Here is a 24,003-nt window from a genome sequence, read left to right as displayed (position 1 = left end):
GAACTTGAAGTTCTCACTGCTTGTTAAGCCAAGATGTCTACCTGCTCATTCCCCTCTACGCCGACATAAGGAGGGACCCAGAGGAAGCTAGTAGATGGTCTCTTTCCTCCCATGCTATGTAACGTGTGAAATACTTCATTCATCAGATCTGTTCTGATGGCAAGCTCCAAGAAACTGGTGTTTGTTATTTTACTCCCACCATCCACTCCAATCCTAATATTATCAGTTCTGTGTGGAATAAAAAGACAAATTATCAGAAACCTTTGTCTTCATGTATATTTATTTATCTGGGATAAAAACCGCTGCACCTGCACACCCTGTATACGGATCTTTGGAGAAAATGATGTCATGATACAGTATTTTTGAACAATATCAAATCAAATCAAACTTTATTTATATAGCACTTTTCATACATAAAGAAATGCAACACAAACAGGCCTGGGCCTTAATAAAATGAGAGCTCACCGTGGGTTTTTGTTCTAACCTTGAGACCAGTTAAAAGCCCAGTACTGGAGGATACAGTGATGTGATTGGAGTTGGAGTTTTAGAGACAGTGCTTTAATTCACTTTGCTTGACTTCTAGAGTTTTACTTTATATTCATTAATGTGATTAAAAACGTTGCTAGCTATAACATCTGTTCTTCTCTTCCTGATTCCTATTAACCCATATTTATACACTTTTTTATACACACTTCAGACAGAAGATGTTAACACTTGCACAAGATTAGATGTTTACATTTACATTTTATAGTTTTAAATATGTGCAAATATATATTTCATGTATTATTATTATTATTTTTAAAACTATTAATAATTTAGTGATAAAACTCATGTTAAAGCTTAACTTTGCTAAGGGATACGGGTAGAACCAGGACAGCCATGCACTGTCTATTAAGTAAATCAAGAGAGCAGCAATTAAAACAAGCATATGTGGTGTGCAAAGGCATCAGTACAGTTCATCTATTAATATGGCATCAGTCACCATTCATACATAACACATGCAAAACTTCTAAAACTTCTACAGTATATGTCACTGTCAGCAGGCTGTTCTGAGCCAGAAATTGTTCTTATTGATTTGTCTTTTCTGTTCTTTGTGAAGACAGCATCCAAATGAATAATAACTGGATTCTGGAGCAAATGTAGTCCACAGAAAACAGATTTCATCTGAGAGTTTAGACTGGTTACACAGGTTAGCCCTGAGGAGAGAAACACACTGATTTAAACACAAACATTTGTAGAGACATCACACAACCAGAAGATCCTCAGTGAATAAATATTTAATTAAAGAGCAAACAGTTGTCTTACCTCCTACTGCTCTGACAATGACATCCATTCTTCCACTTATTGTCGTGTACGTAGAAGTGTCTTTTTAGAAGAATTGAAGAAAAAAATAACACATTATTTAATTTCTTAAATAAACCAAGTGCTGTGATCTGTAACAGTGAGAAATAAACATACCTCTATGAAGTTGTCTGCATGATTGTTTTTGTCTGTAACTAAATAAAACCAGAGAAAAACATATTTACCATCACTGTCATGACTCAACAGAAAACATTAACATCATCAAAGATGTGACAAAACATGAACAAGAAGAATGTTTTACTGCTATAAATGGAACCTACCTGCTGGAGATTTGTTCTTTCTTTTTAAGTAGTACAATACTGTTACTGCTACTAGAACGACTGAAACAACCACCGGAGTGATGGTGCCCACAGTGACTCCATCATTTGAAGTTTGTTTGCTTACAGTAACTTTAACATTTGAAATTTTCAAGCCTTCCATTTTTACATGATTTGAAGTTTGTTCGCCTGCAAGAACTCCAACATTTGAAGTTTGTTTGTCCACAGTAACTCCATCATTTGAAGTTTGTTTGCCCACAGTCACTCCATCATTTGAAGTTTGTTTGCTCACAGTAACTCCAACATCTGAAATTTCTATGTCTTTCATTACTACATGATTTGAAGTTTGTTTGCCTGCAAGAACTCCAACATTTGAAGTTTGTTTGTCCACAGTAACTTCAACATTTGAAGTTTGTTTGCCTGCAAGAACTCCATCATTTGAAGTTTGTTCGTCCACAGTAACTCCATCATTTGAAGTTTGTTTGCTCACAGTAACTCCAACATCTGAAATTTCTATGTCTTTCATTACTACATGATTTGAAGTTTGTTTGCCTGCAAGAACTCCAACATTTGAAGTTTGTTTGTCCACAATAACTTCAACATTTGAAGTTTGTTTGCCTGCAAGAACTCCATCATTTGAAGTTTGTTCCCCACAAACAGAATCAGTTGACTTAGTTCCTGCTGTTTTCAGCTGAAGGTTCATTGATTCACATCTGGAACAATAAAGAGACATTTTATAGAGAATATTACTGATGTAATAAGACATCAAACATGTCTCCATGTGTGATGTGAGGATTTACTTACTGTGTGTGTTGGTGACAAGATGTTAATGTTCCATCTGAAAATGTTCCATCACTGCAGTCAGAGCACACAGTGTCTGAGGAGGATGTACCTGCACACACAACATTATATGGAAGATGAAACTAGTTCAGTCTAAAGTATGAAGAGATGAATTCATGAGGAAATAATGTGTTGGAATGAGGTTTATTAATCTATGAAGAAACATAGAAACATGACCTAGATTGGTTTTGTATAACATGTCATGTTTAACCTTCATTAAAATGATAAACATTTCTTTGCAAATTAAAGTTTTAATTAATTTTAATTCATTAAAATGTTGGTATATTGTAAGATGATATACATCATATATAGACAACCAAAGACAGGAAATATTCAGGTGACACCATCAGGCTTTACTTTACTTAAGATTTATTCAAATGTTTAACTGTTCTAGTCTGAGCAGTTTCTGCTTCCTCAAAGTATCATAATAAATATTAAAGGACAACTGAGCAACATCATGTTGATGGTTTGTTAAAACTGTTGAAGAGTGTAAGATTAGTTTCCTTTCATCGTGTCTAAGTCAGTCCATCACTCTGCACGACATCAGTAAATGTGGACAAACAGACTCTGTTAGACTTTTGTTGCTCTTTGCTTCCATCTACTGGTCAGAAATCACCATGTCCAAGAATGGTGCAGGCTTACAATTGGCCAACTGATCTAGTCTGCTTCTGCTTCCTCAAAGTATCAAAATGTAATTGATAAATATTCAATGTTGAAGGAAAACTGAGCAAAGTCCAGCTGATTGAAACTACAAAGAGCTTTAGAACACTTTGGTGATCTTTGTGGAGCTTTAATGAGTAAACTGTCACAAAGATCAGTTTCCTTAAACTTTGTGCTGATTTAAACTAGAAAACCAACCTTTTTCCTTGATGTATTGTCCTGGATCACAGTCCTTGTGTTTCTGTGCTGCTTCACATTGGTCCTTTATTAAGTCAGTACAGAAGAATCCTTCAAGTGGTTCACAAACTGTATCTGATGTTGTTGTACATGACGTCTTTACCTTCAGACCAGAACCTATCAACACATATGGAAGTTACAAAACATGCAGAAACAAAACTCCTATTCTGTTTAATCTGTTTCTGATTTAAAGATACCTTCAGTGGTTAGAACAACTTTACAAAATGTGACACAATAGTCTCTTCACTTCATGAATTCATAGGAAACATCTGATTTAAAATTCACTAGTGGATGTTAATGTGGAAAAATATTAAAAACATTTCTACTGATAAATAAATAATATTAACATAAATGTACCTGCATCACAGTTGGTGCATTGGAAACATTCTCTACGTCCAGTAGGTTTATTCATATAAGTTCCACTCATGCAGGGCAGACATGATGTATCACTGGACTCTGTACAATCTGTTTCGACTCGGCTCCCTGTTGAAAAGACACAAATTTCAAGCCATCTTGTTAAAACACAATCATCATAGTAAGGGGTATGTTGCTAAGTAAAGATTCATACACTGTTGCTTCTTAAACTGGTATTATTATTACTACCATCAGATGAAAGTGAGTTTTAAATAAATATCGACTGTAGTTGTTCAGTAGCAGTTTTCACTTGTGATCACACATTAAACATCAGGAAACAATGAGGAAACTTTTAGTCTCCAGTTGGATCTTACCAGATGGACACATTGGGCAGCATTCATTGTCTATCTGATACTCTTCAGGACGACATGTGAGGGTTTGACAGCACAAGACTTTAATCACAATTATCTGTGAAGAGAAATTAAAAGAAACAACGAAATAAAAACAGTCATCTTCCATGTTTCTTTATAATACAACATGTCTGGATCATAATAGGAGGCTTGTACAAGCAAATACTAATGGAATTCTTTATGAGAGGACAGTCTTTTCTTAACACAATGTAAAATTGTTGCTAATTTGTAGTGTGAGTTTTCTATATAACAACACACAGTGTTACTGAATGTACAGACTGGTTGAACTCTGTTCTATCTGATCAGAGGGTAACCAGAGAACATCCAGTTCACTTTGAGTTGTTGGATGTATGTGAGATGTAAACAGGACTTGAAGAACAACCCCACTTCTTCTATCCCACTAACAGAAAGAATCTCCCAGGATTAGGAGGATTAGAGGAGGAGCTTTATCATTTATTATCCTGTGATTTTCTGCTGTAAAGAATTTTACCAGAAAAGCTGAAGTTCTCAAAGATGTTCTTCTTGAAGTCTTGTCATATAGCAGGAACATTTTTCTGGAGCCAAAGACACATCAATGAGATTTGGGATGAGGTGATTTTGAAAATGAGAACAGCATCTGTAAGAAAAAATAAATGTTTACAAAAACTGCATTTTCCAGCAAGAACACTGGCTGTAGTTACAGCTACATGTATCAATAACAGTGTAAATTTCACTATACATTTGAGTTTCAATTCATAGATTTCACTAAAACGTTGGACACAACATTTTATTCAGTAGTTTTTCTGTATTTTTTATTATTTTCTAGATCATAGATTAATACAGAAGACATCAAAACTATAGAGGAACAAAGAAGGAATTACATAACAAACAAGTATTAAGCAAACCTTAACATGTTTTATGTCTTATATTAAACCTTCGACTCTTTTGAAGACACCTTGGCTAATTTATGTTATTCTCTCAATCGCCTGCTCAATGTCAGGCTTCAGATTTTTGCTCATTTCATTATTCTATGATTTTTCTTTTCTTTGTATTTTACCTCTAATCCAAGCAAACTGTACGCTGCTTCAAATCGAGTTAAGAGTTCATTCTAATTAAAAGTCATGTGCAGTTTGTCATTGCAGAAGAATAAAAAGCCTGCTCCTTCGGTCCCTACAGTACTCCTCACTATCTTCTAGTTCATGGTCATATCTGCTCTATGCTAAATGCAAAATAAATCAAAATGTAATCCTAAAGTAAGAGGAAATAGCTGACTTCCCATGCACAACAAACCACAAAAAATTAATTAAGTTAACCAGTAAACCGTTTTCTTGGGTTTGCTTACAAAACATTTTGAAAAGCAGATAGATAGATGGGATGTCCATCACGTACACATACAGTACTATCAGCAATGGGGCAGCCATCTTCATTAAAAAACTATCAAACAAACAAAAGACAGATAAATAAGATATGGTTTGAGTTGAGTTTTGGTTGCAGTTTTGATATAAACAAAATTAAAACGACGTTTGTTTGAGAGCTGATACCTCCTACTGTACAAAATGGAGGTGTGTTTCGTTTTAGCGGTGGTTGTTTATGTTACAGTAACTTTAAGGTGTACTCTTTTGTTCGACAACACAACGTTGTCACGACATACTAAAATTAGACTGTAATGTTTTACAGTTAGTTTCTAGTTAAGCTGGTGATTAGTCAAGCTAAAGTTCACTTAAAACATACGATGGTGTGTCAGATTTAATACAGGTGTCTCCTACGTGCAACTTACCGACAACGACAGGTCAAAATGCAACAAAATAATCTTCAGATTTAAAAGTCCGTTTCCTTCATATGGTACCACAATTACTGTCTTGACTTTATGTGTTTTACTATAATTTAAAGAAAACTAACAAAGTCACCCTACCTAAAACTGTCCTGAGAGTTCAATTCCCCTTCCTTCTGGAGGATCTGTTCCGGGACTTCTAAGCAATGCTGGTAACGATACAGGTGAGGTGGAAGGCGGGGATGCCCCGCCCTTAACATCAGGTTAACGCTCTCCGATTGGCTCTCCTAGTTTTCCGCTGTGATTGGCCGCTGTCACTCCATCAGCTTGTACTCTAGAGGTGGGAGCATATTCTTCAGTTGTGTCATGTGAAGAGCTCAAGGGTTTCACAGCTTTTTTTCTGCACGTTAAATAAAAGTAGAAAAAATCATTGTCTGTCTACAGAACCTTTTGATTTTTTAATTTCTAAACTATTTTAAGGTAAAACTAATTGAAATGTTTTAATGGTGTTTAGGTTTACAACAGGCCTAGTCTGAGCAGTTCCTGCTTCCTCAAAGTATTGAAATGGATAAATAATCCATGTTAAAGGACAACTGAGCAAAGTCCATCTTATTTAAACCTAGAAAGACCTTCATTAGACTGTTGGAGCTCTTTGCTCCATCTAGTGTGTATTAGTGTGTACTACACAGTTTCAGTTACCCTAAAGTCTAAGAAACATAGGAAAAATATTGGTGGTGTTATTACATTTAGAGAACCTACAGATTGTGAGACCTGATTTGATGTTTGAAATTCAAGGCTGTTTTTGTTTCTGTTACATTTGGACTTACTGTGGCCTCATTTTGCATTGTAATATGAAGTCCTGCATATATAGAGAGAGAGAGACTGTGGGCGCTCACAAGCATATACACTTTCACTCACGCACACTACACAGCCACACACCGAACAACTGCTGCTGTTTGCTACTGCTGCATAAAAAGCAGATATAAGAATGCGATCGTGTGGATTTTAATTGAGTATTAAGGTGCAACCAAAACTGAAGCAATAGAAAGGAGGAAGATTAACGTTCCACTGAACTTGATGCCGTATTTTTTTTTTTATCAAATATTACCCAACTTTTATGGGGGGTTATATTACAGCAAAGGACTAATCTTGATCGGGAACTTGTGGTCATAGGTCAGGACAAGCCCGGCTACAGGCTGATGTAACTAAGTTATGTCTCAGTGTAACAGAAACAGAAAGCATTCATAAAAGAGAAAGAAACATTGAACTTGTAATAGCATTAAGAAAACAATGAACAACTGTAAATAACTATTTACAACATATTTCAAGGTGCACATAAGTGTATTTACTGTTGTAAATCAGTGTCATCGGTTCCACAGCAGGACTGTTTATACAAGCCCCCTACAATCACATACACTCATACACACCTTCACACATACACACAGGCGCTCACAACTCCTCATAGTTTACACTCTCTCTGAGGGGAAAAAGGTGGTTATTTATTCCCTGAAGCCCTATTAACGTTGTTTATACGTTAGTAGGTCTGGACGTATCAACCTAAATATTGATAGTATCGATACCAAGGGTACTGAGATACTTTTGTTACAGTTTTTCGTCTATACGTCCTGCAAATTACTCGTCACAGAAGCAGGAGCTTCTCCATCCTCACCTGTAGTAACAGGTGGATATCCTAACATCACAGCAGTATCACACAACCGATGCTGTTATTCTAATGCGTCGATATTCACAAGAGAAGACAACTACACAGGATATAGAAAATTAATAAGCAAACATTTCCCTCTCTGTGCAATTTTTATATTTATTATTACATTGTTGCTTTTGTTTACTTATTTTGCTCAACTTTCTACTATTACTGACTTTATTTTCCATTGCTGTTGTGTTGTTCACATTGTTACATTTATATTTTTGGTAAATTGTTTCTTTTTCTTATTTTGCACGAATGACTGTTTTTCTAAAACAATCGTATGGAATTTTTATCAACAATGCAAAGAATTGTGAGTTAGCCTACGGTGATTCAAAAACCACACCTTCACACATACACACAGGTGCTCACAACTCCTCATAGTTTACACTCTCTCTAGCCTCTTAGCCTACGGTAATTCAAAACTTAAACTTTAACAGATCACTGAGATCTGCTTGGTTCTGAAGAGCTAAAAAAAGGTTAGAACAAGGTGCTCATGAATACTTGTTAAACTTCCCAGTATCACCCAGTCCTATACGTTAACCTTCATGACACATCAGACACCACTGTCCTTAACTTGTGTTGTACTGACAACACAACTCTGGTAGTATGAAGGTAGAGACAAACTATAGTGATGAAAAACAGAGTGACGGTGTTTAAAGTAAACACAAGTCACATATAACAGAACAGTTTAAAAAACATTAAAATATTTTGTCATCATTGTACATTATTACAACAAAATTGGCACATCTGACCAGTGCAAAGATAGAAAAGATAATAACAACAACAAAGGCTCACACCACTCATACAACCACCAGTATCCACAATACAAACATGAAGACAACAAAAGTATAAGAAAAAAATATTGCAATAATAAAATCAATTCCTAAGAAGATCAGACATTAGATTTCTTTACAGTAGTGCTCTCAGACATATTAATTGCACTTAGTAAGAATTGTATTTTCTTCCCCAAACAACAAAACATAAGAATGAGCTTATAAGTTTATAACAGCTGGATACTGGAGCACATTTACTCTGTAGTGAACAGTTCACATGTCACTGGTTCAGGAGAGAAACACATTTAATTAAAGCAGAAAGCACTTGTTCATTTGTAGAAACGTCATAGTGAATAGTGAATGGTAAATGGTAAATGGTCTTGCTTTTATATAGCACTTTTCTTCCCATTGTTACTCAAAGAGCTTTTACATTCACAGACACATCTACACATTCACTCACACACACACACACACACACACACACACTGGGAGCAACTGGAGGTTCAGTGTCTTGCTCAAGGACACTTCAGCATGTAACACATTTACAAAGCTCTTTTAGATTTAATGTCATTTTCTATTATAGAAAATCTTCATGTGTTTCATGAAAGGTTAAGTATTAACCTTAATCTAATGGTACTAAACAACACTGATAAACACATGTCAATGTTCTACCTGTTTTAACAGGTCAGACTAGGACAGTCTCAAACTATTGATCTATTAAGACAGACACACTCAGTTTAACTGTCTCTATGTCACTGATTTGTCTTTTCTGTTCTCTGTGAAGACAGCATCCAAATGTATAATAACTGGATTCTGGAGCAAATGTAGTCCACAGAAAACAGATTTCATCTGAGAGTTTAGACTGGTTACACAGGTTCACCCTGAGGAGAGAAACACACTGATTTAAACACAAACATTTGTAGAGACATCACACAACCAGAAGATCCTCAGTGAATAAACATTTAATTGAAGAGCACACAGTTAAATGATACTCCTGGTTCTTTCATTTTCCTGCTCATTTAATGTTAAAATTGTTATTTTTTAACGCAGCAGATTTTAGAGGGAATGTACAGACTGGTTGAACTCTGCTCTATCTGATCAGAGGGTAACCAGAGAACATCCAGTTCACTTTGAGTTGTTGGATGTATGTGAGATGTGGTTAAACATTATAGTTACAGTTGCATGTATTAAAAACAGGGTACATTCACTAGATTTCACTAAAAGTTTGGACAAAGCATCTCATTCTAGGGATTTTCTTTCATTACATATAAGATTCCTCAAAACAGCCACCTTTGGTTTCAAGAACAGATTTCCACATTTCTGTTGTTCTCTCAGTCATCTGATCAATATCAGGCTTTTGTTCTTTTCAACTTCACTATTTTGCAAAGTCTGCTAAAAGCAAAACATATTCCATTCAGCTGTTACTATGTTTCTTGATATATACCTTCACATTATAATAATTATGCATGACATGTGGAACTGTTTCTTTAATTTTTTTCATTTTATTTAATTTTTTATTTATTTATTTATTTATTTTGCCACATCTGCTCCTTCAGGAAGTGACAACTAGACCTTTACCACATTCAGACAAATGCTTCACAGTCGGATGAGAGATACCAACCATGAAATAAATGGCAGAGATAAAAAATAAATAAAAAACAGGCCAAGACACACTGAAAATATTAACTGAATGGGTTTTGGAGGCTCACATTTGATATTGTATTTATTATTTATCTTTGCTTTTTTCTCAATTTCTTAATTGTTTGTTTGTTTTTTTTTTACATTTTTTGCATTGTACCACTTCTCTAAAGCCTGTTGTACGCTGCCTCAAATAGAATTAAGAGTTAATTCTAACTAAAGTTTATCATTGCAGAAAAATAAAAAAGCCTCCTGTTCACTAGGGCTGGGGGATACTGGCAATTTTGGTATCGATCGACCAACTAAATACAGGGCTGGTATCGCCGATACAGATACTTTTTCTTGAAATATCATGATTATTGAACAACTCCGTAATTTTACCTTTAGTTGCTTCATTATGATTATGATAAAGTTCAGGACAAACATTTGGGCAAATAAACTAATTACAGTACAAAACTATTTAACAGAATACAACTTAAATAAGTCCCCTTTTACTACACAGTTGTTTTAGAAAAAAAATCATTAGTGCAAAAAAAAGGAACAATGTAACAAAAATATAAATATGACAATGTCAACAACACAACAACAATGGGAAATAAAGTCTGTAACACATTTAAGTAAAACAAGTAAACAAAAGCAACAGTGTAATAATAAATATAAAAATTGCTCAGAGTTTGCATCACGTCTTCTCTTCCAAGTACGGACACATTTCAATAACGGCATCAGTGTCCGCTGTGTCATGTGGTGATACTAGAATCTGAATGTCAGACTCTGTCCATATCCACCTTTTACTACATTTATGGATGGAGAAGCTCCTGCTCCGCACAGACTTGGAGAGAAACTGCACTCGCATGAACTCTGTGACGAGTCATTTTCTGGACATAAAGATGAGAAGCTGTAACAAAAGTATCGATCTCACAACGCTAGTATCAATCAGACACCGATAATGGCCTTAGTATCGATACTTTGGATATGTAGATCAATAACACCCAGGACTACTGTTGACTCAACAGGACCATTCAGTCCCTGCAGTACTCTTCATTTCATTCTACTTCATGGTCACAGCTGCTCTTTGATAAATGCACAATAAATAAATGTTGCATTCTTACGTAGGGAGGGAGTCGGTTTGCCCACACAAATGACAAAATGAATAAATACACAAAACAAGATGCAGTCTATATAATATGTATGTATATAAACACATAATATTTAAACATTAGTAAAAGGTGCATTACGGACACATGGCTTGTGCCTTTTTAACAATGTAACTTTTCTAAGTTATCGTGGCTTTGTTACAGATCGATTAAATTAAATGACGTTTGTCTGTGTGCTCAACTTCTTTCTGTTTTAGTTTGTATTTTAGTACCTTGGTTTAACATCAGGCAGGTCCGTCTTTCAGTTGTGTTGCAGTCCTTAGTTCAAGGCCACAGTGCTGTAAAAGAGTTAGTGTTGAGAGTAAACACAGACCACATAAAAAAGTTGAATCCTCGATCGTGAGGTACAATGCAACCAGAAAGATGCAACCGAAAGAAAATGATCTGGGGTCATGTGATTTCTTGGCTCAGCCCCAGTGACTTTATACTATCTCAGCTCATAAAGTTTATCCCAATGGTTTATCTTCTTACTGGGAATGAACTTTATGCATTCATAACTCCACCAGATATCACTGGTACTGACCTCTGGGTATTTCTTACTGTGATCTGTATCCTTGAATCTAATTAAATGTATTTATAGCTAAGGTTTAAGTCCCTACACTGATGCATCATTTTACATCAGTACAACAAAACTGTCACATCTGACCAGTGCAAATATAGAAAAAATAAAAATAATATCACTAAAAGTTTGGACAAAACGTCTCATTCTAGGGTTTGTCTTTATTTTTATTTCATATAAGATTTTTCAAAGTCGTCACCTTTGGCTGTTTTGACGACAGATTTCCACACTTCTGTTATTCTCTCAATCAGCTGCTCAATGTCAGACTTTAGTTCTGTTAGTACACAGCTTATTTGTTCGGTGTCTTCACAGCCTGCGCTGTGCAACAGGCCCAGACGCACTGAAGATGTTAAGTGAATGGGTTTTGGCTGAATTCCTTATTTCTTTCTTTCTTAAAGCTCATGTGCAGTTTGTCACTGCAGAAAGATAAAAAGCCTCCTGTCTGTTCTACAGCAATCATTCATAGACTCCTACAGTCCTCTTCATTACCTTCTAGTTTATGGTCATAGCTGCTCTCTGCTGAATGAACAATAAATAAAAGTTGCATTCTCAAGTTGGGTTTGAGTCAGTTTGCCAGTGGTGGGCTGTCAGGGCCTGCAAGGTCTTGTCTGCTGGTCTAAGGGTCAAAGTAATCTTCCTTGAGAGAATCAGTTCTGCAGGTCCTGCAGCATAAAATAAGTGTTGATCAGACTGTTGCTTTATCAGATCTTGAGTTGAGAACACCAGGGTCTGGTATCAGGTGCACAGTTACATCAACATTTTCAGACACTTTGATTAGATCGTCAGAGAGTGGCTAGCCAGAGCTAGCTAACTGCATCTGTTGTGAGCTGGACGAGCAAAATATACTTGTGTTGATTCATTTTATTATGAATCTTTTTAACGATGTTACTTTTTAAAGTTATTGTGGTTTTGTTACAGGTTGATTAAATTAAATGACGTTTGTCTGTGCGCTCAACTTCTTTCTGTTTCAGTTTGAATTTTCGTACCTTTGTGTAACATCAGACAGGTTCGTCCTTCACTTGTGTTGCAGTCCTTAGTTCACCACAAAGGTGTGGCAGTGTGAAGGTTGAGACAAGATCAGCCCTCTAGAGGGTCTAATCTGGCCCGTGGAATGAATTTGCAAAAATTACACTGAAGATATCAACTGAAAACTTTCGATAAAGTAAGAAATTGCACTTGAACCTTGCACTTCAGGAATTTACGGTTGTTCATTACATGTAGCTGTACGTTTTTGCACTAAAGCAAAGGAAAACATTTGGAGCTGTCGTTATTTACCAGGTAATAAGCTATTGTGTCACTGGTCCGGCCGCCTTCAGATCAAATTGTTTTGTATGTGGCCCCTGAACTAAAAGCAGTTTGACTCCCCTGGTTTAGAGTAAACACAGATCACATAAAAAAGCTGAATCCTCGATGATGAGTTACAATAAGTTCAAGTATCCACTGACGACAATTTACCGACAGTGTAGGAACCACATTCCAACAAAAAAAAAAAAAAACGAAGAAACCAATTAATCGTTGGTAAAACAACGACCACAACCAGAAACATGCAACTGAAAGAATAAGGTCTGCTGTCATGTTATTTCTTGACTCGGCCCATAAAGTTTATCTTCTTACCTTTAATCAAAGGTCAAAGAGCACTGCTGTGGTTAAAGTATTAACAGAAATAAACCTGTATCACAGTTGGTGCGTGGGAAACAATGTGTATAGAGCACAAATTCTGACAAAATGAAAAATAAATAAATACCTGACATAAATAATTAAATGAATTAATTAATCATTAATAAATAAATACCCAAAAATAGAATATGTTGAATCCGTGTCCAGGTACATGATGTTTGTCGTGTATCACATAACACACACACACACACACACACACACACACACACACACACACACACACACACACACAAAGAAACAGTACTATTCTGTTCTTTGACTAAAACAAAAATAGACGAAATTATTTCTGATTATTTCTCTAAATATAATTGTATAAACTTTATTTCATATAAACCATATAAACACAGATGCTGTTATTACTATAACATAGTGTTATAGTTATTCATACCAATATAGGGCCTACAATATATACAATGCACATATAGACTTGCAATGATATCTGTAACAAACTGAAGAAAAATATATCTATATTCTATCTACAGCCTGTCTTTCTTGTTTCATCTTAACTACTCAGTCTAACATAATCATCTTATCTAACCTGTCTTATCTATTCCTTGGTCAAAGGGTTTGAGCCCATTGAACCACAGTTTTAAATAACATATTTCTTGTTCTGCCACTCTGTGATGTCAGAGAAGTGGGTCTGGTGATGTGGTGAAGCCTTTAAGGAACGTGGACATAACCAATGACAACAACTTTGAATGATGGTTATCAATGGAACGGTGTCTCCTCATCGTGTTCCCTGAGCACGAAAACATCCTCGGTGCCTCAGAGCTGAAATATTGTCAGAGGACAGAGGACATGTCCACTGCAGACAGGGACACAGTCCTGTACCACCACGTGGTCTGACTGATACTGAACCATCAGACGGTGGAAGATGGACTGGAACTGGTGCAGATGGATTATTCTTCCATTACCTTTGTAGGGAAAACACATACAAAACATGCAGCACATAAAATAATATTAAATATATTGGCAAAATTCATTGTAATTAGAAAAGAATGAACCCACCTGAGGCTCTGAGTGAATTCAGATCCTGGCTGCACCTGTACTTTTTGGAACTTGAAGTTCTCACTGCTTGTTGAGCCAAGATGTCTACCTGCTCATTCCCCTCTACGCCGACATAAGGAGGGACCCAGAGGAAGCTATTAGATGGTCTCTTTCCTCCCATGCTATGTAACGTGTGAAATACTTAATTCATCAGATCTGTTCTTCTGGCAAGCTCCAAGAAACTGGTGTTTGTTATCTTACTCCCACCATCCACTCCAATCCTAATATTATCAGTTCTGTGTGGAATAAAAAGATAAATGATCAGAAACCTTTGTCTTCATTATGCTTCCAGTCATCATTTAATACATTCTTTGTTGGATGTGAATCATTATGCCTCATTAAAATTAATCCAGTATGTCAACATGAGCTATACTCTTCTTTTTCTTAACAATAATTCTTTTATGTTCACATTTACCTGTTTTAAAGCCTCTCATTGCTCTTTATTCCTCTGTGAGCTGGTACAAATACTGTACATGTCAGAATATTCATGTTTTTAATCCTGAACCGACATAGATACAGTGACATGATTTAGAGTTAGAGTTTTAGAGCCAGTGTTTTTAAATTCACTTTGCTTGACTTCTTTTTTACTTTTGTTTTTCAAATAAAAGAATATTCATTAATGTGATCAAAACATCACTAGCTATACCATTTGTTCTGCTCTTCCTGATTCCTGTAAACACATATTTTATACACTTTCAAACCCATGGACTCGCAGCTCTAAAGCAAATATGTATTTAATATATTTTTATTTAATAAACTATTCATAAAATACAGATAAAACTTGTGAATGCTCAACTTTTTTGCCAGGGGATACAGTCACAAACTGTCTACTAGCTATTAAGACAAGCAAGCTTATTTTAACTGAAATAACACAGTGACATTAAGACACAGCAGGAATTGAAATAAGCATATGAGGTGCTTCCACGTGCAAAGGCATCAACAGCTTTCAGTCCTGTTATACTACAATCAGTGACCATAAAAAAATATTCCAAATAAAATAAAGTGTCTCTGTGTCAGCAGGTGTTCATGTGACTGAAGCAGGATGTTCTTAGCCAGTAGTTGATCTCACTGATTTCTCTTTTCTGTTCTCTGTGAATAAAGTTTGACGGCATCCAAATGTATAATAACTGGATTCTGGAGCAAATGTAGTCCACAGAGAACAGATTACATTAGAGAGTTTCATTCCCTTATTTTATCTGTTTAGACACAGCATCGACCTGAGGAGAGAAACACATTCACTTAAAGCACAAACAGACGTCACACAGGCAGGAGATCTTTGGACTGGTTCAAGCAATGATTCTAGTTCAGGGGTCTTCAACGTTTTCAGGCCAAGGACCCCAAACTGATGGAGAGATTAAGCAGGGACGCCCCTACCTATTATATGTGTTCTACATTAAACTTGGATTCATGCTATTTATAAATATACATTACTATCATCATTTTGCATTCAATATTGAGCTATTCAACACACAGTTCAAATACTCTTAATACCTTTTAAATTTCAAATATGTGCAACAGTAGGGTGGCTGTGCAACTGCAGTAAACTACACATACCTGACATAAACATAACTAATTGGTATGTTTACAGGTAAAGAGATTTGTAGACAGATTAAAGTTTCTACTTTAAACACAGCTAAATGTAGGAGGGACAGTGAATCAAAAACATGTTCGCCTCAGTAGTTGGCTGATGCAAACTGCACTTTTACTTCTCTTCTGCTAATATTGCAGCGACTTTCTGGAACTTCACCTGGGGACTGAATAGACTCTAGCTTTTCTTCTTTTTAGAGGTGAATAAAATAAGACATAATTTAATTCCTTAAATAAACCGAGTGCTGTGATCTGTAACAGTGCAAGTAACCAAGGTAACCAATGATGTGCTTCTGAACTCTGTACAATGTATTTTAACTCTGTTTCCTGTTGAGAAGACAACCAGAGATTATAGTTCAAGAAATCTTGTTAAAACACAATCATCATAGTGAGGAGCATGTTGCTAAGTAAAGATTCATACACTGTCACCTCTTGAACTGGTATTATTATTACAACATCAGATCAAGACATAAAAGAGAGAATATAGAGAAATGTTCATGGATTTTTGTTGTTCAGTAGCAGTTTTCACTTGTGATCACACATTAAACATCAGGAAACAATGAGGAAACTTTTAGTCTCCAGTTGGATCTTACCAGGTGGACACATTGGGCAGCATTCATTGTCTATCTGATACTCTTCAGGACGACATGTGAAGGTTTGACAGGACAAGACTTTAATCACAATTATCTGTGAAAAGAAGTGTAAATGCCGTTATATTTGCCTTTAATAATAATTCATAAATATGTTGTTGTCACAGGATAAAATGTTAAAAATGTTAATTTATGTGTTTAAGAAGAACGGGTTAATTGAATTGTATTTACATAATTTGTTTCATGGCCAAAGTTGTACTCAGCCTGGAACTAATGTTATTGCCTTTGTGTTGCTACAGCAGCCAAAATGATAACGCTGCGATGCAAAGCATGGCCCAAGATGTGTTAAGGACCTTTCTCATGACAAGCGGCCAACGAGGTATTTTTCTTTACATTCTTGCTGTATTTTTTTTTATTATTATTATTTACACAGCGCAATTATTATGCTTTGTTATTTTATGTGCAGTCAGTTTTGCGAACTGACATATTTTATTGTTTATGTATTATTTCTCACAGCATGAAAGCAAGAGGGTGAGATGAATGGAGAAAAGCCTGAATAAACGCCAGTTTCAAAGAACCCGATCCGTGTCTGTCATGAAGAGAACTACAACAAGTTAAAAGAAACGACGTGATAAAAATGATCATCTCCCATGTTTCTTTGATCCATCCATCTCTGCCCTCAACAGCTACATATTTTCATTACAATAAATTTCTGGATCATAATAGGAGGCTTGTACAAGCGAACAATAAAGACATTCTTTATGGTAGTGGAGTGGAGTGGAGTTTGCTAATTAGTCTCTTAAAATTTCTGTGTTGTTCATGCTGGGTCATATTTCTGGGTTATTTGAGGTACTATAAATACATTTCTGGGTTGTTTTGCTTTGGGTCAATGATGGTGAAAGGGCTTCATTTATATCTGAACAGCTGGTTGGGTTAATTTGAACCAAGTCCTGGTTCATTCATTTTCCTGCTCATTTATTGTTGAAATTGTTTTTAATTTTTTTACGCAGCAGATTTTAAAGGGTAACACATAGTGTTACTGAATGTACAGACTGGTTGAACTCTGCTCTATCTGATCAGAGGGTAACCAGAGAACATCCAGTTCACTTTGAGTTGTTGGATGTATGTGAGATGTAAACAGGACTTGAAGAACAACCCCACTTCTTCTATCCCACTAATAGAAAGAATCTCCCAGGATTAGGAGGATTAGAGGAGGAGCTTTATCATTTATTATCCTGTGATTTTCTGCAGTAAAGAATTTTACCACAAAAGCTGAAGTTCTCAAAGATGTTCTTCTTGAAGTCTTGTCATATAGCAGGAACATTTTTTGTCTTGAACTGAAGACACCTCAATGAGATCTGGGCTGACACGAGTTTGAACATGAGAACAGCATCTGTAAGTAAAATGAAATGTTTATAAAAACTGCATTTTAAAGCAAGAACACTGGTTAAACATTTTATTTATTTTTTTATTTAATTTATTTATTTATTTATTTTGACACACTTGCTCCTTCAGTGACATATTAGACCTTTACCACATGCAGACAAATGCTTCACAGTCGGATGAGAGATACCATCAGACCAGCGATGAAATAAATGGCTATAATGGAATAAATGGAGATAAAAAATAAATAAAAAAACAGGCAAAGACACACTGAAGATATTGACTGAATGGGTTTTGGATGCTCACATTTGATATTGTATTTATTATTTATTTTTGCTTATTTCTTAATTTCTTATTTGTTTGTTTGTTTGTTTTTTTTTACATTTTTTTGTATTGTACCACTTCTCTAAAGCCTGTTGTACGCTGCCTCAAATAGAATTAAGAGTTTATTCTAACTAAAGTTTATCATTGCAGATAAAAAGAAATAAAAATAGCCTCCTGTTCACTAGGGCTGGGGGATACTGGCAATTTTGGTATCGATCAGATACCAACTAAATACAGGGCTAGTATCGCCGATACAGATACTTTTTCTTGAAATATCATCATTATTGAAGAACTCCGTAATTTTACTTTTAGTTGCTTCATTATAATTATGATAAAGTTCAGGACAAACATTTGGGCAAATAAACTATATTAGTATTATTCTTAACTAATTACAGTACAAATGTATTTAACAGAATACAATTTAAATAAGTCTCCTTAAACTACACATTCGTTTTAGAAAAAGAAAACATTAGTGCAAGAAAAAGGAACAATGTAACAAAAATATAAATATGACAATGTCAACAACACAACAACAGCAGAAAATAAAGTCTGTAACACATTTGAGCAAAACAAGTAAACAAAAGCAACAATGTTATAATAAATATAAAAATTGCTCAGAGTCTGCATCCCGTCTTCTCTTCCCAGTACTGACACATTTCAATGACGGCATCAGTGTCCGCTGTGTCATGTGGTGATACTAGAATCTGAATATCAGACTCTGTCCATATCCACCTTTTACTACATTTATGGATGGAGAAGCTCCTGCTCCGCACAGACTTGGAGAGAAACTGCACTCGCATGAACTCTGTGACGAGTCATTTTATGGACATATAGATGAGGATCTGTAACAAAAGTATCGATCTCACAACGCTAGTATCGATCAGACACCGATAATGGCCTTGGTATCGATAATTTGGATATGTAGATTGTAGAGATGGGGACTCGAGTCATTGTGACTTGGACTCGAGTCGCTGTTTTGATGACTAGTGACTTGAATTGACAAAAAATGAAAGACTTGAGACTCGACTTGGACTTGGAAGTTGAAGACTCGGGAAATGACTTGACTTGACTTGACTGTTGTTGATTTCGTGTTTTCAGTTTTAATACAAATATAAAATTAATATTAAACATTACCCGGTATGAGCTGAGAATGGCGGGGATGATTGGATCAATACCCTGTCAGTCAGTCATGCTACCTTACGTGTGTATCAGAGAAACACGCCCTCTGATATCAGATCAGTATCACCGTGTCTGCCGGAGGGTCACCAAAGGTCGTCCAATATGGTTTTCTTTATTACTACCATGAAGCGAAACAACAGACAGTGGAGTGCAAGACATGTGGCACAAAGATATCAGACAGTCAGACGACAACTGTAGAATAATCTTAAAGCCTGTGATGTGCTAAAAAGAAGATAAATGAATAAGATGCACGCTGAATGACTTTGACGTCATGTTTGATTATAAGGTTGTATTGATTATCCTGATATATCGAATAATAATACCTTTAGTTTGATCATGTTTGATTATAATAATATGATAGATTTACAATGATGAGCATGACCATAGTGTCGTTAGTTTGATTACAACATGATGTTTGATATGATGGGCCTTCACCATATGCTACTGAACAAAAAGGGGGAGCACTGGAACCAAAAGTATATCTACTGTATTCCTCACAAGAGCAGGTGTGTATGTAGAAGATAGTCGTGCTTATCGCACTTTAGCTTGTTTGCAATAAACTTGATTATTAAATTGAGCTACAGAGTGGACTGGAAGATAAAGGTGTGAAATGAACGGGAGTAACTTTGTGAAACTGGGAACCTAGGGAATTTCCAAAGCTACTGATGTAAATGCAGGTGTTTGAACCTGAGGAACAAAATAGAAAAGGTATTTGGAGTAGCTCACAATGCTTCAGAGCCATGTGGCTAATCAACAGTGATGAAGACAATTTCTAAGGGTATGATTGGTTAAAATAAGGGGCTGGTGAGGGTGTGCCCCATGTAGGGGATGGACAAGTGTGTGACATGTGACTTCCCAAAAAAAAAAGATGAGGGCAGTAGCCCTCGCACCTCAGAGCGGGGTCGTGGTGACCATTTTTTGTCCTGTGATGCTGCTCTAATTTTTTGCCGGCAATAAAGATCACTCTGGTGCTCTGGACTTTGACTCCTGATGATTTTTTGAGACTCCAAAGAGAAGTTATCTTCAAGCTGAATTGAACATCTTTCAAAGACTAAGTTTTACAAGGGTCTCCTAATTCGGAATAATTTGACACAACACAACGTCAAACTTTGTCCGTCACCTGAAGAGTCATTCTGCACAGCAAGTACTTGTAAACTAGCAAATATTGTCATGTTAGTCAGTAGTAGCTAACGTTAACTTGACATGATACGGTGGTGATGACGGTGCGACCCGTTCATCATGTTTTATGAACTAGCAGCAGCGAGGTAAATGGGCTAAATGACATGCCAGCCAACTCAGAATCATTACGTTTTTAATTAATTCATTATTAATTAATGATACATGTTTGTAGAACAATAAACAATCACTACAGCCATGTTGTACAGTAGCCACGTTCAGCTCCTCAGACTCAGGCTGCAGCAGGCTGATCTCACTGCAAACGTCAGTCATCCTCATGGCGCTTAACTCTTGAAACTGGAGGCAGACAACTGCCCAGATTTGATCGAGAAATACTGGCTACTCCAGTCTGATTGTACTTATAATATCAGGCAAACTCTGCATTGACTGTGAGACTCACAGGCTTTCTAGCCAAAATTTGGTTAAAACTGAGTAACCTAAGTAAATAAGATTTTAAAGTTGACTGAATACTGTTTGAGATGGACTAAATAAATAACTGGTTTAAAAATGGAGTAGTTACAAGCTAAAAACACAGCTAATATTGCTTAAAAACAGATTATGACATAAATAGAGCAACTTAAGTATATATAATTTAAAATAGAATAAATATATGTTAAAACAGTACATGAAATAAATAGGATTTTAAAATGAAGTAACTTTTAGTTAAAAACAGCATATGAAGTTTATTTGGGTTAACAGCTGAGCAAATGAGGTAAAAAGCTTTAAAGCAATAAATATGATTAGAAAACTGAATTAATTAAGTAAATATGATTAAATATGGAGCAAGCTATTTTTTTACCCATACATTATGTTGTATGTTGCATGTCTATCTGTCCATATAATACTTAGATCCCATTCTTGTTTTTGCTTCTGTGTCACAGATATGCAGAGTATGAAAAGGTGAAAAGGTATCAGTGATCACAATGCAAATCAAGTTGGATAAATTGGTCAGTGAAGTTAAGTTAAAGTTACTAATATCTTGTCTTTTCACTTTATTAAGATCAGATTGTGCAGGTTAAATAAGGTGACTTGACTTGGCTTGCCCAAGAAAAAATGAGTTGGGACTTACTTGAGACTTTAGACATATGTGACTTGGTCCCATGTCTGGTAGATTATTAACGCCCAGGACTACTGTTGACTGAACAGGAACAGGAACCTTTTTAACGATGTTACTTATGTTACTTTTGAAAGTTATCGTGGTTTTGTTACAAATCGATTATATTAAATGACGTTTGTCTGTGCACTCAACTTCTTTCTGTTTTAGTTTGTATTTTCGTACCTTTGTGTAACATCAGGCAGGTCCGTCCTTTACTTGTGTTGCTGTCCTTAGTTCAACACAAAGGTGTGGCAGTGTGAACGTTGATACAGGCCATAATGCTGTAAAACAGAGTTACAATGTTTAGAGCAAAGGTGTCACAGGTGACACAGATCACATAAAAAATTGAATCCTCGATGATGAGTTACAACAAGTTCAAGTATCCACTGACGACAACTTACCGACGATGTAGGAACCACATTCCAACAAAAAAAAGAAGAAGAAACCAAGTAATCGTCGCTAAACCAACGACCACAACCAGAAAAATGCAACCGAAAGAATAAGGTCTGCGGTCATGTTATTTCTTGACTCAGCCCATAAAGTTTATCTTCTTACCTTTAATCAAAGGTCAAAGAGCACTGCTCTAAAGATTCATACACTGTTGCCTCTTAAACTGGTATTATTATTACAACATCAGATTAAGGCAAGTTTTGAAAAAAATATCGATTGTAGTTGTTCAGTAGCAGTTTTCACTTGTGATCACACATTAATCATCAGGAAACGATGAGGAAACTTTTAGTCTCCAGTTGGATCTTACCAGGTGGACACATTGGGCAGCATTCATTGTCTATCTCATGCGGTCATGTTATTTCTTGACTCGGCCCATAAAGTTTATCTTCTTACCTTTAATCAAAGGTCAAAGAGCACTGCTGTGGTTAAAGTATTAACAGAAATATACCTGTATCACAGTTGGTGCGTGGGAAACACTGTGTATAGAGCACAAATTCTGACAAAATGAAATATAAATAAATACCTGACATAAATAATTAAATTAATTAATTAATCATTAATAAATAAATACCCAAAAAATAGAATATGTTGAATCCGTGTCCAGGTACATGATGTTTGTCGTGTATCACATAACACACACACACACACACACACACACACACACACAAAGAAACAGTGCTATTCTGTTCTTTTACTAAAACAAAAATAGACGAAATTATTTCTGATTATTTCTCTGAATATAATTGTATAAACTTTATTTCATATAAACCATATAAACACAGATGCTGTTATTACTATAACATAGTGTTATAGTTATTCATACCAATATAGGGCCTACAATATATACAATAATATATAATGCACATATAGACTTGCAATGATATCTGTAACAAACTGAAGAAAAATATATATATATTCTATCTACAGCCTATCTTTCTTGTTTTATCTTATCTAATCAGTCTAACCTAATCATCTTATCTAACCTGTCTTATCTATTCCTTGGTCAAAGGGTTTCAGCCCATTGAACCACAGTTTTAAATAACATATTTCTTGTTCTGTCACTCTGTAATGTCAGAGACGTGGGTCTGGTGATGTGGTGAAGCCTTTAAGGAACGTGGACATAACCAATGACAACAACTTTGAATGATGGTTATCAATGGAACGGTGTCTCCTCATCGTGTTCCCTGAGCAAGAAAACATCCTCGGTGCCTCAGAGTTGAAATGTTGTCAGAAGACAGAGGACATGTCCACTGCAGACAGGGACACAGTCCTGTACCACCACGTGGTCTGACTGATACTGAACCATCAGACGGTGGAAGATGGACTGGAACTGGTGCAGATGGATTATTCTTCCATTACCTTTGTAGGGAAAACACATACAAAACATGCAGCACATAAAATAATATTAAATATATTTGTAGAATACATTGTAATTAGAAAAGAATGAACCCACCTGATGCTCTGAGTGAATTCAGATCCTGGCTGCACCTGTACTTTTTGGAACTTGAAGTTCTCACTGCTTGTTGAGCCAAGATGTCTACCTGCTCATTCCCCTCTACGCCGACATAAGGAGGGACCCAGAGGAAGCTAGTAGATGGTCTCTTTCCTCCCATGCTATGTAACGTGTGAAATACTTAATTCATCAGATCTGTTCTGCTGGCAAGCTCCAAGAAACTGGTGTTTGTTATCTTACTCCCACCATCCACTCCAATCCTAATATTATCAGTTCTGTGTGGAATAAAAAGATAAATGATCAGAAACCTTTGTCTTCATGTATATTTATTTATCTGGGATA

General features: G+C 35.8%; 1 protein-coding gene and 1 long non-coding RNA gene across 2 annotated transcripts; both read right to left on the bottom strand.

Moving 5' to 3' along the window:
• Positions 1–2,446: 2,446 nt before the first annotated feature.
• Positions 2,447–6,056, bottom strand: LOC124996585 (tumor necrosis factor receptor superfamily member 14-like; the record flags this gene model as incomplete). The annotated part of the gene is made up of 6 exons (XM_047569767.1): positions 6,012–6,056; positions 4,611–4,736; positions 4,085–4,178; positions 3,714–3,839; positions 3,318–3,473; positions 2,447–2,511 (listed from the first exon to the last, which is right to left on the bottom strand). Coding segments are annotated over exons 2-6 (501 nt in total), but the record flags the coding sequence as incomplete, so codon positions are not given.
• A 10,238-nt stretch (positions 6,057–16,294) lies between these two features.
• LOC124996648 lies at positions 16,295–22,624 on the bottom strand. The gene is made up of 5 exons (XR_007110880.1): positions 22,160–22,624; positions 21,942–22,039; positions 17,865–17,993; positions 16,604–16,697; positions 16,295–16,337 (listed from the first exon to the last, which is right to left on the bottom strand). It is a non-coding gene; the product is annotated as an uncharacterized LOC124996648 (long non-coding RNA).
• Positions 22,625–24,003: the final 1,379 nt, after the last annotated feature.

The sequence above is a fragment of the Mugil cephalus genome, chromosome 1 (genome assembly GCF_022458985.1).
Source record: "Mugil cephalus isolate CIBA_MC_2020 chromosome 1, CIBA_Mcephalus_1.1, whole genome shotgun sequence".
Lineage (NCBI taxonomy): Eukaryota > Metazoa > Chordata > Actinopteri > Mugiliformes > Mugilidae > Mugil > Mugil cephalus.
Note: the sequence above shows the minus strand (reverse complement) of the source record. Positions and strands in the feature narration are given on the sequence as shown.